The sequence below is a fragment of the Capsella rubella genome, unplaced genomic scaffold (assembly GCF_000375325.1).
Source record: "Capsella rubella cultivar Monte Gargano unplaced genomic scaffold, Caprub1_0 scaffold_6, whole genome shotgun sequence".
NCBI lineage: Eukaryota > Viridiplantae > Streptophyta > Magnoliopsida > Brassicales > Brassicaceae > Capsella > Capsella rubella.
This window is the reverse complement of record NW_006238918.1, coordinates 14,600,979-14,614,582: the sequence shown is the minus strand read 5'-3', so window position 1 is coordinate 14,614,582 and position 13,604 is coordinate 14,600,979. Positions and strand designations below refer to the sequence as shown.

General features: G+C 34.2%; 4 protein-coding genes across 4 annotated transcripts; 2 read left to right on the top strand and 2 right to left on the bottom strand.

The window, feature by feature from the left end:
* Window positions 1-3,119: 3,119 nt before the first annotated feature.
* LOC17883349 (cysteine-rich receptor-like protein kinase 40) lies at window positions 3,120-5,781 on the bottom strand. Its single transcript, XM_006287171.2, has 6 exons — window positions 4,852-5,781; window positions 4,516-4,763; window positions 4,232-4,442; window positions 3,925-4,162; window positions 3,655-3,793; window positions 3,120-3,560 (listed from the first exon to the last, which is right to left on the bottom strand). The coding sequence occupies exons 1-6, from the start codon at window positions 5,690-5,692 to the stop codon at window positions 3,276-3,278; spliced, it is 1,962 nt and encodes a 653-aa protein (XP_006287233.1). The 5' UTR covers window positions 5,693-5,781; the 3' UTR covers window positions 3,120-3,275.
* An 840-nt stretch (window positions 5,782-6,621) lies between these two features.
* Window positions 6,622-7,080, top strand: LOC17882126 (SKP1-like protein 11). The gene has a single exon (XM_006286669.1). The coding sequence runs from the start codon at window positions 6,622-6,624 to the stop codon at window positions 7,078-7,080; it is 459 nt and encodes a 152-aa protein (XP_006286731.1).
* Window positions 7,081-7,568: 488 nt separating this feature from the next.
* On the bottom strand, window positions 7,569-10,443 carry LOC17881504 (cysteine-rich receptor-like protein kinase 40). The gene is made up of 7 exons (XM_006289286.2): window positions 9,524-10,443; window positions 9,156-9,272; window positions 8,949-9,082; window positions 8,654-8,864; window positions 8,335-8,572; window positions 8,064-8,202; window positions 7,569-7,968 (listed from the first exon to the last, which is right to left on the bottom strand). Exons 1-7 carry the CDS (start codon window positions 10,362-10,364, stop codon window positions 7,684-7,686), a joined length of 1,965 nt encoding a protein of 654 aa, XP_006289348.1. The 5' UTR covers window positions 10,365-10,443; the 3' UTR covers window positions 7,569-7,683.
* A 2,587-nt stretch (window positions 10,444-13,030) lies between these two features.
* Window positions 13,031-13,489, top strand: LOC17881288 (SKP1-like protein 11). Its single transcript, XM_006289114.1, has one exon. The coding sequence runs from the start codon at window positions 13,031-13,033 to the stop codon at window positions 13,487-13,489; it is 459 nt and encodes a 152-aa protein (XP_006289176.1).
* Window positions 13,490-13,604: the final 115 nt, after the last annotated feature.

The window sequence follows — 13,604 nt, the reverse complement described above, 5'->3', positions numbered from 1 at the left end:
AAAAATAAAATTTTAGAGAAGAAATGGAAAATATTAAAAATTTTAAAAAGATATATTAGGTTAGTACCAGGTAAGTTCTCTAATTTATCTACCAAAGTGTTGATTTCTTTGTATGTTTGTATACAAAAATAGTGGTCAATGTTTTTGTTTTATGCCTTCAAACTATTTTATTTTACACATGTGTTGTTTCATACTTTCTTAATTTATAAGTACGATTAAATTTAAAAATATGCTAGATTTGTATCATACGTTCTAAAAATATTTATATCAAATTCTTAAATGTTAATTTCATTGATTTTTATGCCATATAACAACATAAAAATAGAAAAATATTAAAGATACATGAATATAAAGGAACAGGGTGAGGGAATGATTACTTATATGATGATAAACTAAAAAAGAAAATAGAGATGATTTTCCAAAAAGTGAAAATTATAATAACATAAGATGTATATCATATAATCTCTAATTTATTTTACAATTGAGATTTTATTAATGAATATTTTAATTGTTTCCTGAACTCATACAAAAAAACACAAAGCTATTCTTTTATATAATAATTGAGATAGAGAATTAGAGGATGAGAGAATGAGGGAATGGTAACCAAGAAAATGAGTATATATAGGAAGAGAAGTGATGGGAGTTACAATTTCATAAAAAAATTATGGGAATCAATTATAATTTATTGTGAGTTGAAAAAATCAATGTAAAATATAGTTAATGCAAATTTATATTATTTCAGTTTTTATATTAAAGTGTGATTCTAATGTATATGATTAAATGTGTATTGTCGTTTAATTGTTTTCAGTTTTATATTAAATTGTGAATTAAATATATGTATATATATATATATATGATAATACCTAATATTTTTTTAAGTTACATGCCAAGTGAACCAATAAAAAAAGAGTGAAACTTTATTTTTATATCTATGATTTGTTAATAATATGATAATTATTCTTTGATTAAATTTCATGATATATTATTCTATTAATTGTGTTTTCTCTCTCAACTGTTTAATAATAGTAATTAAATAAATTTTGTTTCCTAAATTAAATAATAGAATATTTTTTGGTTAAATAGTTACTTTATCTAAATATTTTAGGTGTACTATTTTATTATACTGAAAAAAAGATCTAACTTTCTCTAATTTCATTATTTACCATAGATTTCACGATGCTAAAGTAAAAAAAAAACAATTCTCTTTAATTATTTTATTATAAACTTATTTTTCAAAAATTATAAAATCATGTTATTAATAATTTATTACCCATATTAATAACTTTAGGAAAAAATACTTTAAAAGAAAAAAATTTAACTACTCCATTTTATGTTTAGCTTATATGATATGTAATTTAAATAGAAACAAAAATTTGGAGAAAATATTTTTTTTGCCACAATGACATTTTTTTAAAAGCAAACAATACATATCTTACAACTTATAACACAATGTCACAAATAAAATAATTATTTAATGTTAAATTAGAATTTAATAAAAAAAACAAATGTCATGAATATAGAGCGCCAAATGTCGTTTTGTGAGGCAAAGTTAGAAGAAACATTGTCTTATTATATAAGATATGTATATTTATATGAAGAAAAAAAAAGTGGAAAATTTGTAGTAAACTCGAAAAGGAACAAATTAAATTAAATATTATTTACTTTAGCACTCTTGTTAAATGTCCAAAACTTAAATATATGAAAGTAATTAAGTAAACCTTGAATTGTGGACTCTGCGTAAAATTTTCTTTCTTTTCGACAAGGCAAGGCAACCCCTACAACACGCACACATTAGGTATAAAAGTGATCTTGCTCGTATGACTTTTCATAGAACCTAATTATATAAAGTCTTCCCTTGTCATGTCCACGACTAAAACCAAATATTGCATAAAACAAAATATTGCATATAGTTTATTGTGGTGGTAATTAAAAACTCCATATAAGCTAACGTAGTTTGTGCTGCGTGACTTTCCTCTTGCGTCCATCCCTCTTTGGTGGTGTCATCCGTTAAATTGGGGGAAAACAAAATATCCATTAGAAATAACGTCTCTAAGAGTTTGAATGAAAAGACAGATATAAAGCATATATATAGTAGAAAAGATTAACTGCACTTTGTTTACCATTTGTAAAAATTGATAATTATTATTTATAATTGCAGTTCTGCTGTTAAATTTTGTAGGTGGAAAAAAAAAATTTATTTTATTTTCATGTTTTTTCTTATAAAACAGAGCAGATCAAACACTTCTATTTTAAAATGTTTAATATATGATCTGCACTTGTACTACCAATAATATTTTATTATTTTAAAAATTGAACTGCTTTATAATTAAATTAAAAAGGTGAATGGGAACACATGTGCAGTTCTCCCGCATAATGAACTGCACATGTGTTTCCATTCACCTTTTTAATTTAATTATAAAGCAGTTCAGTTTTTAAAATAATAAAATATTATTGAACTGTATGCAGTTCAAAAAAATAAAGATCTGCCACCTACAGTAATCCTTCGCCTATTTGGCAGTGGTACAAACGTGTACTGCTTTTTACTTTTTTTTTCTTTGCTTTTTTAACAGCTTTTTCTTTCCTTTTTTTTTCCTATTTTAAATTAAAATAAATAATTTACAATTGTTCTGCAAAAAAGCTTGATCTGCATTTGTTTCATTTGATTTACTTGAAACGCTTGATCCGTTTTGCCTAATCTGCTTTTGCCATTCGAAGCCATAATTTGCTTACAAAACACGGCATCTCTTTTCTCAAGATAGCATGTCATTGATTGCACAGAGTGAGACATGCAAAGAAGTATAATATATGATTGATGATTGATGACCAATTGCGGCACATTGATGACGATGGTGATGGGTGATAATGATGATGGTCGTGTAAGAGAAGCAACAGGTGTGGCAATCTCTTTACCGCTATCTCCTGTCCGGCTGTCCGATTGGTACATTTCCCTAGAAATTGATTCTCATGACATAAATGAGCCATCTAAGGAAAGAAAAAGTATAATATTTTTGTTATAATAACAATGTTATAAGCATGTGCTAAACGGATTGGCTTAGCAGCAAAAGCGCGAGCTTAAACACACAGTATTTTCTGTTTAATTGATAGAGGTAAACCAAACCTAAACTGAAGTAAATCACATGATCGAAAATGGCGTAATAGCATAGTTAATAGATACACTTTGAGATGAAGCTTAGGAAAATATATCTAAAGACCAGAAGATAGAATGTATAGTTTGCTTTCGGAAACAATGTTTTTATGAACTGGTAATTTACAGCTCAACGACAACTCAACTCCGTGAAGACATCGTTACTCATTGACATTGTACTACTTTCAGATTGTGATAGACTTCCAGTGAAAGCAGGTGCATTAGGTAAAGGAATGGTAATAGTATCACTGCCAAGCCAAATGATCACTGAGCTCATGGTTGGTCTCTTTGTTGGATTCTCTTGAACACACAACAAACCAATTTGTATCAACTTGATGATATCGTTTCTTGGATGTTCTATCAAGAGATGATCAATGATAATCTCAGGCTTTCCTTCAACCCACCTCTTCCATGCCTACACCAAGAATATATGTGTTGTTACTTTTTATATACAGAGGTTTGAAAATTAAAATCAAATGGAGTAAAGACTGATATGTGAAGAAGCTTACAAAGGATCCAAGTCCTTCTCCTTTAAAGTTCTTGTTTCTTTCACCCGCTATCATCTCTAGAAGCATGACACCGAAGCTATAAACGTCAGATTTAGCTGAGATTTGCCCGTGATTCAGGTACTCAGGAGCCATATATCCACTGCATATATGCAAACCAATGACATTAAACGACCATTCTTTAAATGTCTACAAGACTCTGTTATAAAAACAGAGCATTTAAATGTCTAAAAGACTCTGTTATAAAAACAGAGCATTTAATATATTTCTTACCGGGTTCCAGCTATTCTTTTAGTTTCAGCTCGAGTCTCGTCAGTGTCGAACAACCTTGCTGTTCCAAAATCTGCAACTTTAGGGTTCATCTCTGCATCTAAGAGTATGTTACTCGCCTTCAAGTCTCGGTGAATAATCTTCAGCTGAGAATCTTCATGAAGATAAACAAGACCTCGAGCAATTCCTTCTATAATTTTGAACCTTACCTCCCATGTAAGAAGCGAACGCTTTTCTTCATCTGCAGAACAAAATTTTGCTAAGAATAATTAAAACTATCAAAAATGTGATTGTCTTTCGAAAGGCTCACCGAATATAAAGTGGTCAAGACTTGCGTTGGGGACAAACTCGTAGACAAGAATCACTTCATCTCCCTCATTACAGAACCCAAGAAGCTTAACCAGATTCTTATGTTGGAGTCTTGTCAAGAGTGAAACCTCATTCTTAAACTCCATATCTCCTTGTCCTGAACCTTTTGTTAATCTCTTCACCGCTACCTCTTGCCCGTTTGGGAAGGTCCCCTGAAACACATTTTCAAGATCTGTTACTTTGGTTGATCAAGAACACATTATTAGGGGAAAAAGTTATTATTACCTTATAGACAGTACCAAATCCACCTTGGCCAATCGTATTTTCAGAAGAGAAGTCATCGGTTGCGAATAAGATCATACGGAGATCAAACCGTAACATGAATTGACCATTAGAATCAGAATACTCTGCACTGCCATTTTTATATTTTCCCCTCCTTGTAAAAACTTTGATGAAGCCAATAAACACCAAAAGGTTAGTGAATGTAAGAGCCGCAAATATTGCTATACTACCGCGATTTCCAATGCTTCTTCCTGCAAATTATTAACAATTTTTAGTCTGAGAAGATCTTCATCATACTTACAAATTGTGGCAATCTATATAACTCATTTGTTAATTTACCTTTCTTTTTTGTTATGCAGCTCTCCTTTTCCTGAGCCGGAGGCCGAGGAGGCGCAGGAATTCTTGTTACATTATCAAAAGCTCTACTGTGGAAAGAATATAGATCCCACCTGAAAAAACAGCTAGGAAGACTAGACATGCCTCCTTTTCTTTCTTGATAATCTTTTCTGTAATACGTCAAGCAATCTCCCAAACATTGTTTGCATTCTTGGGAAGTTATGTCGGGTATGCATTGCATCATCATGTAAACATCTGGAAACTCCGTGAACCCGGCTTTTTCGGCACTGTAGTACCTAAGTACCGAGGAGTTTTTAGCATTAGTGGCAGCCTCGAGGGTCCGATTAACCATTTCTTCCCACTGTTTTACAAAAAGGGTCATGTTTTTAGATCCCTCGACAAGATCTGGACTTGGCGATACAACAGAAGGTCCAAGGAGGAGGTCCCCAAAGGTTGAGTAGTTTGAGGAACGTAAAAAACAAGAAACGTCATCATTGCCTCCCCATATAAACGAATCCATGCGGCTTGGACAATTTTTTTGCGTATCCTGAGCCAATCCTTGGACACAACTGAGACAATCATCTTGGTCGTAGCCTCTTGCGCAGATGGCAAGAGCGTAAACTCTGTTGGGATTTTGACCGAGTGAAGCGTTATAGAATCCATTGTTAGCTACGACTTTATCAGCAAGATCAGAGAAGAGTTTCTGGCGATTCTGAGCGTAGGTGCCGTTGCGGTTGAAGAAGCTTCCGAAACACCTGACAGCGTTAACACCATGGAGTGTTTGAAAGACAAGAAGAAGAAAAAAACAAGAATAGTAAATCATCAAAACAGGGGATTTCCCCATTCTTGTTTGTTAATGATTACGTTATTGTTAAGAAGTTATATGTTGAGCTTTGTGCTATCTTATCATAAATATATGGACAAAATGTATTAGTTGACTCCTTCCAAAGAGACAAAAAAATTCAAAGATGGAAAAATTGCGCGTCCAGAAATTTCAACAAAACCAAAATGTGGTCCAAGATTTTGTATTAAATATTTCTAAAATTTATTTGAGGCAACTAAGACATTCGTCACCTTGAAAGTTACTGCAAAGACAAATGAATCTTTGTTTGCCATTGCCATTTAGAAAGAACAAAAAAGCTTCTGGTCCTAACGAGTTGACTCGAGTACTAGTCTAAGGATGTCATTTTCAGCATCACTGTGTTTTGTCATAAGGATGAGTATACTTTAATATTCTAATCTCAACCAATTTGTTTTCCCTTTCCCTTCAATTGTATGCTCGTGTAATCAAGGTGTTTTAGTTTTATATAATAGTTTACACACTCATTATTCTATATAATTCATGGATCTACAGTTTAGAATAGATTAGTGTAGTTTCATAATATTGGTTCATAAGAAAAGAATTAAGCCGAACAATGTAAGTGTAACCCGGTTTATCTCGGTTTACTTCATTGATAATTACCTTTACTGAAAAGGAATTGTTGATCCAAGTTTTCTTATTAAAAAAAGGAAAATGTTAATCTGAAAGTTCTCGAGCCTACCAGATTGTAAAATTGTCCCGGTTTATCTCGGTTTACTCCACTCAATTTACCTTTTCTGAAAAGGACATGTACAAATTACTATTTCCTTATCAAAAAAGGAATGTGTTGATCCCATTGACTCTTAGGGCTTATAAATACAATGACGCATAAGCTTCACAAATCACACAACTTCATAGAATTCAAGACGCAAGCTCTCTCAATTCTTATAATCTTTTTCTCATCAAAACAAACAATGTCGACGAAGATAATCGTGTTGAAGAGCTCCGATGGTCAATCGTTCCAGGTGGAAGAGAAGGTAGCGATCCAATCGCAGACCATAGCGCATATGGTTGAAGACGACTGCGCTGGTAGCGAGATCCCTCTTGCTAACGTGACGAGCAAGACTCTTGCCCTAGTGATCGAGTACTGCAAGAAGCACCATGTCGATGAGGCTAACCCTAACTCCGAAGAGGAACTCAAGAAGTGGGACGAGCAGTTCCTGGAAACAGATCAAAGCACCCTCTTTGATCTCATCCTCGGTGCCAACTACCTCAACATCCAAAGCTTGCTTGACCTAACGTGCCAAAAAGTTGCGGATATGATCAAGGGCAAAACTCCAGAGGAGATTCGTACACTGTTCAACATTGAGAATGATTTTACACCTGAGGAAGAAGAAGCAGTTCGTAAGGAGAATCAATGGGCTTTTGAATGAGCTTATTGGATCGGATGAATCAAAAACTTTGTAGCTTTCTCTTCTTTCTTTAGTTTGTGCTTTTTTTTTGGATTTCTTGATCAATGTAGATGATGATGATGACTTTGTCTCTACTTTTATTTTATGATTTGTGTTTCTTTCTTCTTTTATGATTTCAAGGATAATAAAACCAATCTTTTCTTTTACTTACCTTTATCTATAAGTTATCTAAAAGTTTTAAGTGTTATTACCCTTTCAAATACGGTTGTGAAAAAATATTGTTTTAGTCTTCATGTGATCCATCTAAGGATTGTGATAAGAGTTTTTAGAGGTTCTTTACGTTGTAGACAGATCCAAATCCAACTTAGGGAAACTAATATTCAAGTAGAGATATCATTGGTTGCTGTTGAACCATTCGAGGATCAAAACATATATAGACCATCATCATTACAAAACCATTTAAAAAAATGTAACATTACTTAAAGAGAAAATAACTCAAGACCAAAAGATAAAATGAAAGTTCTTTGATCATGATCATGATGAGTTCATGACCAAGACCACAAAATACAATGTATTACATTAGTTTTCTTTCGGAAACCAGATTCTGATGAACTGAATTACAGCTCAACGACAACTCAACTCCGTGAAGCCATCGCTGCTCATTGACATTGTACTACTTTCAGATTGGGATGGACTTCCAGTGAAAGCAGGTGCATTAGGTAAAGGAATAATAATAGTATCACTGTCAAGCCAAATGATCACAGAGCTCATTGTTGGTCTCTTTGCTGCATTCTCTTGTACACACAACAAACCAATCTGGATCAACTTGATGATCTCGTTTCTCGGATCCGCTATCAAGAAAGGATCAATTATACTCTCAGGCTTTCCTTCAACCCATCTCTTCCATGCCTACACCAAGAAAATATGTATTGTTACTTTTTGTACACAGAGGTTTGAAGATTAAAAAGAAATTGGAGCAAAGACTGATATGTGAAGAAGCTTACAAAAGATCCAAGTCCTTCTCCTTTAAAGTTATTGTTTCTTTCACCAATTATCATCTCTAGAAGCATGACACCGAAGCTATAAACGTCAGATTTAGCTGAGATTTGCCCGTGATTCAGGTACTCAGGAGCCATATATCCACTGCATATACGCAAACCAATGACATTAATTGATGATTCTTTAAATGTCTACAAGACTCTGTTTTAAAAACAGAGCATTTAAATGTCTAAAAGACTCTGTTTTTAAAAGCAGAGCATATAATATATTTCTTACCGGGTTCCAGCTATTCTTTTAGTTTCAGCTCGAGTCTCGTCAGTGTCGAACAACCTTGCTGTCCCAAAATCTGCAACTTTAGGGTTCATCTCAGCGTCTAAAAGGATGTTGCTTGGCTTCAAGTCTCGGTGAATAATCTTCAGCTGAGAATCTTCATGAAGATAAACAAGACCTCGAGCAATGCCTTCGATAATTCTGAATCTCACTTCCCATGTAAGAAGTGAACGCTTTTCATCATCTGTAGAGTTTCAAAGAAATAAAATCTTGCTTAGAAGTTCTAAAACTATCCAAAATGCGATACTCTTATCGAAAGTCTCACCGAAGATGAAGTTGTCAAGACTTGCATTGGGGACAAACTCGTAGACAAGAATCACTTCATCTTCCTCATTACAGAACCCAAGAAGCTTAACTAGATTCTTATGTTGGAGTCTTGTCAAGAGTGAAACCTCATTCTTAAACTCCATATCTCCTTGTCCTGAACCTTTTGCTAATCTCTTCACCGCTACCTCTTGCCCGTTTGGGAAGGTCCCCTGAAACCCATTTTCAAGATCTATTTACACCTAAAAGACCTTGGTTGATCAAGAACACATTATTAGGAAAAAAGGTACTGTTACCTTATAGACAATACCAAATCCACCTTGGCCAATCGTATTATCAGAAGAGAAGTCATCAGTTGCCATTAAGATCATATGGAGATCAAACCGTAACATGAATTGACCATTAGAATCAGAGTACTCTGCGCTACCAACTAAAAAAAAAACAGAAATAAGCCTTTACTCTCTACATCATAAGGTTGATTAAAGCAAGCAAGGTAACGTTACCATTTTTATATTTTCCCCTCCTTGCAAAGACTTTCATAAAGCCAATAAACACTAAAATGTTAGTGAACGTAAGAGCCGCAAATATTGCTATACTACCGCGATTTCCACTGCTTCTTTCTGCAAATTATTAACAAATTTTAGTTTGAGAACATCTTCATCACGAGGGATAACAACATCCTACATCGGAAGCTGGATAAAGATCATGATAGTATGTAAGACATATGAGCTTCCAACATAAAACCAATTGGCAATTAGTGGAGAGGCACATATATCTTATATACTGTTAGGATCCTTATCGAGCTTCCAATGTGGAATATTGTTATCTCGATTACAAAGTGTGGCAATTCTATATAACTCTTTCGTTTTACCTTTTGTATCTGTTTTGGAGCTCTCCTTTTCCTGAGCCGGAGGTCGAGGAGGCGCAGGAATTCCTGTAACGTTATCAAAAGCATTGTGGAAAGAGTGTTGATCCCACCTGAAAAAACAGCTAGGAAGACTAGACATGCCTCCTCTTCTTCCTTGATAATCTTTTCTGTAATACATCAAGCAATGTTCCAAACATTGTTTGCATTCTTGGGGAGTTATGTCGGGTATGCATTGCATCATCATGTAAACATCTGGAAACTCCGTGAATCCGGCTTTTTCAGCACTGTAGTACCTAAGTACCGAGGAATTTTTAGCATTAGTGGCAGCCTTGAGAGTCCGATTAACCATTTCGTCCCACTCTTGTTCGAAAAGGGTCATGTTTTTAGATCCCTCGATAGTATCAGGATTTGGGTACATAAGAGAAGGTCCAAGCAGTAGCTTCCCAAAGGTTGAGTGGTTTGAGGAACGTAAAAAACAAGAAACTTCGTTCTCAGCGCCTCCCCATATGAACGAATCCATGCGGCTTGGACAATATTTTAGTGTAAGCTGAGCCAACGTTTGGACACAACTGAGACAAGCTTCTTGGTCGTAGCCTCTTGCGCAGATGGCAAGAGCGTAAACTCTGTTGGGATTTTGGCCGAGTGAAGCGTTGTAGAATCCACCGTTGGCGACGACTTGATTAGCAAGATCAGAGAAGAGTTTCTGGCGATTCTGAACGTAGCTTCCATTGCCGTTGAAGAAGCTTCCGAAACACCTGACAGGGTTATCACCATGGACTGTTTGAAGGACAAGAAGAAGAGAACAAGAGAGGTATATCATCAAAGCAGGGCATTTATTTCCCATTGTTGTTTGTTAAGAAAATAGATAGATGTTGAGCTTTGTACTATTTTATCATATTTATATACCTATATCGGTGAGAAGAGAAAAAAAAAGCTTTGGGGAAAAAAATTTCAAAGATGGAAAAAATGCCCACCAAGAAATTTCAACAAAACCAAAATGTAATCCAAGTACATATTTTGTATTAAGTATTTCCAAAATTTTATTTAAGGAGTCTAAGACATACGTTACCGAGAAAGTTATAGTGTAAAGACAAATGAATCTTTGTTTGCCATCCAGAAAAAATAAGCTCCGGGGGGTCCTAACGAGATGACTAGACTCTTCTATATATCAACACTTTTGGATAGTTATGGGGAAGGACTTTTATTCAAACGGTTAAAGATTTGACTGCCTCAAGATTAAACGAAAGAAACATCTTGATCTGAAAAAAGGAGATACCAAGCATGATGACCGAGTTTAGACTCATAAGCCTATGTAACGTAATTTACAAAATCATCTCCAAAGTTTTACGAAAACACCTTTAAAATATGCTTTCAGTGTAATCTAGCTCATATAGACACAATCAGCCTTTATGGCTAGACATCTAATCACATAAGCTTGTGCAAGAAAACTTCCACGCTCTACGTACCAACCCGAGTTGCATACAGAAATTTGTGGCCATCTAGACATATATGAACAATATGTATGATCGTTTGGGTTGAATAGAATGCTATTGAAGCTTTGATGAGATAACTTGGTTTCAGTGAGAAGTTGACTGGTTGGATAATGTGTTGCATTTCATATGTCTCTTATGAAATCATTATTAATCAAATTAATGCTCCCAACAATGTTATGTTGTGTTTCTTATTTAGCTCATAATATCACCAATTAGTATTAGGTGTTACATTGGATAGTATGGAACAAACCTTTTCCATAGAGTTAAATTTTCTCAATTCTAATTTTTTCCTATCCCTAGGGATAAAAACATATGTGTCTACTGTTTAGCAAAAAAAACGCTCTAAATTCTTTGTTTCCCATGCAAATTCTCAGGTTCAGTTTGGATGACACATAAAACTATCATATTTATATTTGTATTGATTTCAGTTAATTTAGTAAAAACGAATTTGAAATATCAAGTATTTATTAATCTATCTTAATAAAAGAGATTTGATTAACCTATTGTTGATCCAAAAAAAAAAAGAGATTTGATTTTTCTGATAACGTCTAAATATATATATAGTCTTTTCAATTTTTCCAAGAGATATACCTTTTTCGTAATCCAATTTTATATTTATTTTCAATGGTTTATCAAGTAATATACTACAAAGTACGGTTATACTTTTAATTGTATTTATCAGATTGTGGTTCCCAATTTTATTTTAGTACCTATAACGTCATAAAATTCTGAAAGTTTATGAGTTTCGTTAAGATATGTTGAAATTTAAACAAATCAAAATTTTCAGCTCAAATTTTTCTTTGCGAAACTGCTGGATTTTGTTTGATAGTTTTCCTCAACATAGTGTATCCATCAAAATGAGAAGTAATGAACCTTAATCATACGAAGTATGAATTAAGTTTATCTAGAAGGTATCTTTAAAGTGTTAGTGTTAACCCTTTCAATACGGCTGTGTAAAATATTGGCTTTAGTCTTCATGTAACTCCTACGGCATGCAAATTTTTCAATGTACGTAGAAGTTTTTGCTTTTGGTCCTGGTCCTAACGAGATGACTAGACTAGTCTATTTACTAGGCGCGCAGCCTATATAGTATATACCAATAGATGACTAGACTTGTGTATCAGTGTATGTTACTAATTGTAACAAAGACCTAGTGATTGATAATTGCTTTTGATCTGTTTGTTGAAGGCAAGGATCCATTTTCATCATCTACTGTGATTTGTTTTAAGGATGATCATACTTTAGTATTCTAGTATCAGCCATATTGAACAAAATGCATTATACTAGTTGGTTTTTCTCAATGAAAAATCTTTGAGTAGCGCTTGTGACTATACTATATAATATGTTTTGGTCTCGGAGCTGATGGGATGTATGGGTTTTGGCCCATAACCTCTTTAATATATATCAACCATATTGAAAGAAATGCATTATAGTAGTTGGTTTTTCTTAATGGAAAATCTTTGAATCTGAATTTGATTATGGATTACAACAGTTGCGTGCGTCTTTATGTTCCTAGTCTTCCATGTAAACATGTAATGGCTCAATTAGCTCTTGGACTAATTTTATTACCATTACTCTTACTTCTTGTAACGGCTATTTCCGCTAGTCTTCTTTTGGTTTCTTATAGATGTTAATATTTTGATTAGTACTTTTATAATCTTGGTTCATAAGAAAAGAATTGAGCCGAACACTGTAATTACCTTTACTGAAAAGGAATTGTTGATACAAGTTTTCTTATTTAACAAAAAAAAAAAGGAAATGTTGATCACACCAACGAATCTGAAAGTTCTCGAGCCTACCAAAATGTAAAATTAACCCGGTTTATCTCGGTTTACACCACTCAAATTACCTTTTCTGAAAAGGACACGTACAAATAACTATTTCCTTATCAAAAAAGGAATGTGTTGATCCCATCGACTCTTAGGGCTTATAAATACAAAGACGCATAGGCTTCACAAATCACACAACTTCATACAAGACTCAATTCTTTAAAATCTTTTTCTCATCAAAACAAACAATGTCGACGAAGATAATCGTGTTGAAGAGCTCCGATGGTCAATCGTTCCAGGTGGAAGAGAAGGTAGCGATCCAATCGCAGACCATAGCGCATATGGTTGAAGACGACTGCGCTGGTAGCGAGATCCCTCTTGCTAACGTGACGAGCAAGACTCTTGCCCTAGTGATCGAGTACTGCAAGAAGCACCATGTCGATGAGGCTAACCCTAACTCCGAAGAGGAACTCAAGAAGTGGGACGAGCAGTTCCTGGAAACAGATCAAAGCACCCTCTTTGATCTCATCCTCGGTGCCAACTACCTCAACATCCAAAGCTTGCTTGACCTAACGTGCCAAAAAGTTGCGGATATGATCAAGGGCAAAACTCCAGAGGAGATTCGTACACTGTTCAACATTGAGAATGATTTTACACCTGAGGAAGAAGAAGCAGTTCGTAAGGAGAATCAATGGGCTTTTGAATGAGCTTATTGGATCGGATGAATCAAAAACTTTGTAGCTTTCTCTTCTTTCTTTAGTTTGTGCTTTTTTTTTGGATTTCTTGATGAATGTAGATGATGATGATGACTTCGTCTCTACT

What these genes read in the sequence shown, in the direction of transcription:
- LOC17883349 (XM_006287171.2), bottom strand. Translation starts at nt 5,692, where the DNA reads ATGGGGAAATCCCCTGTTTTGATGATTTACTATTCTTGTTTTTTTCTT. An exon ending in CTGCATAACAAAAAAGAAAG is followed by an intron (nt 4,764 to 4,851) that starts GTAAATTAACAA and finishes AATAATTTGCAG; the next exon opens with GAAGAAGCATTGGAAATCGC. An exon ending in AAAAGAATAGCTGGAACCCG is followed by an intron (nt 3,794 to 3,924) that starts GTAAGAAATATA and finishes GCATATATGCAG; the next exon opens with TGGATATATGGCTCCTGAGT.
- LOC17882126 (XM_006286669.1), top strand. Translation starts at nt 6,622, where the DNA reads ATGTCGACGAAGATAATCGTGTTGAAGAGCTCCGATGGTCAATCGTTC.
- LOC17881288 (XM_006289114.1), top strand. Translation starts at nt 13,031, where the DNA reads ATGTCGACGAAGATAATCGTGTTGAAGAGCTCCGATGGTCAATCGTTC.
- LOC17881504 (XM_006289286.2), bottom strand. Translation starts at nt 10,364, where the DNA reads ATGGGAAATAAATGCCCTGCTTTGATGATATACCTCTCTTGTTCTCTT. An exon ending in GATTTGGTATTGTCTATAAG is followed by an intron (nt 8,865 to 8,948) that starts GTAACAGTACCT and finishes AATGGGTTTCAG; the next exon opens with GGGACCTTCCCAAACGGGCA. An exon ending in GAGAAGGACTTGGATCTTTT is followed by an intron (nt 7,969 to 8,063) that starts GTAAGCTTCTTC and finishes TTCTTGGTGTAG; the next exon opens with GCATGGAAGAGATGGGTTGA.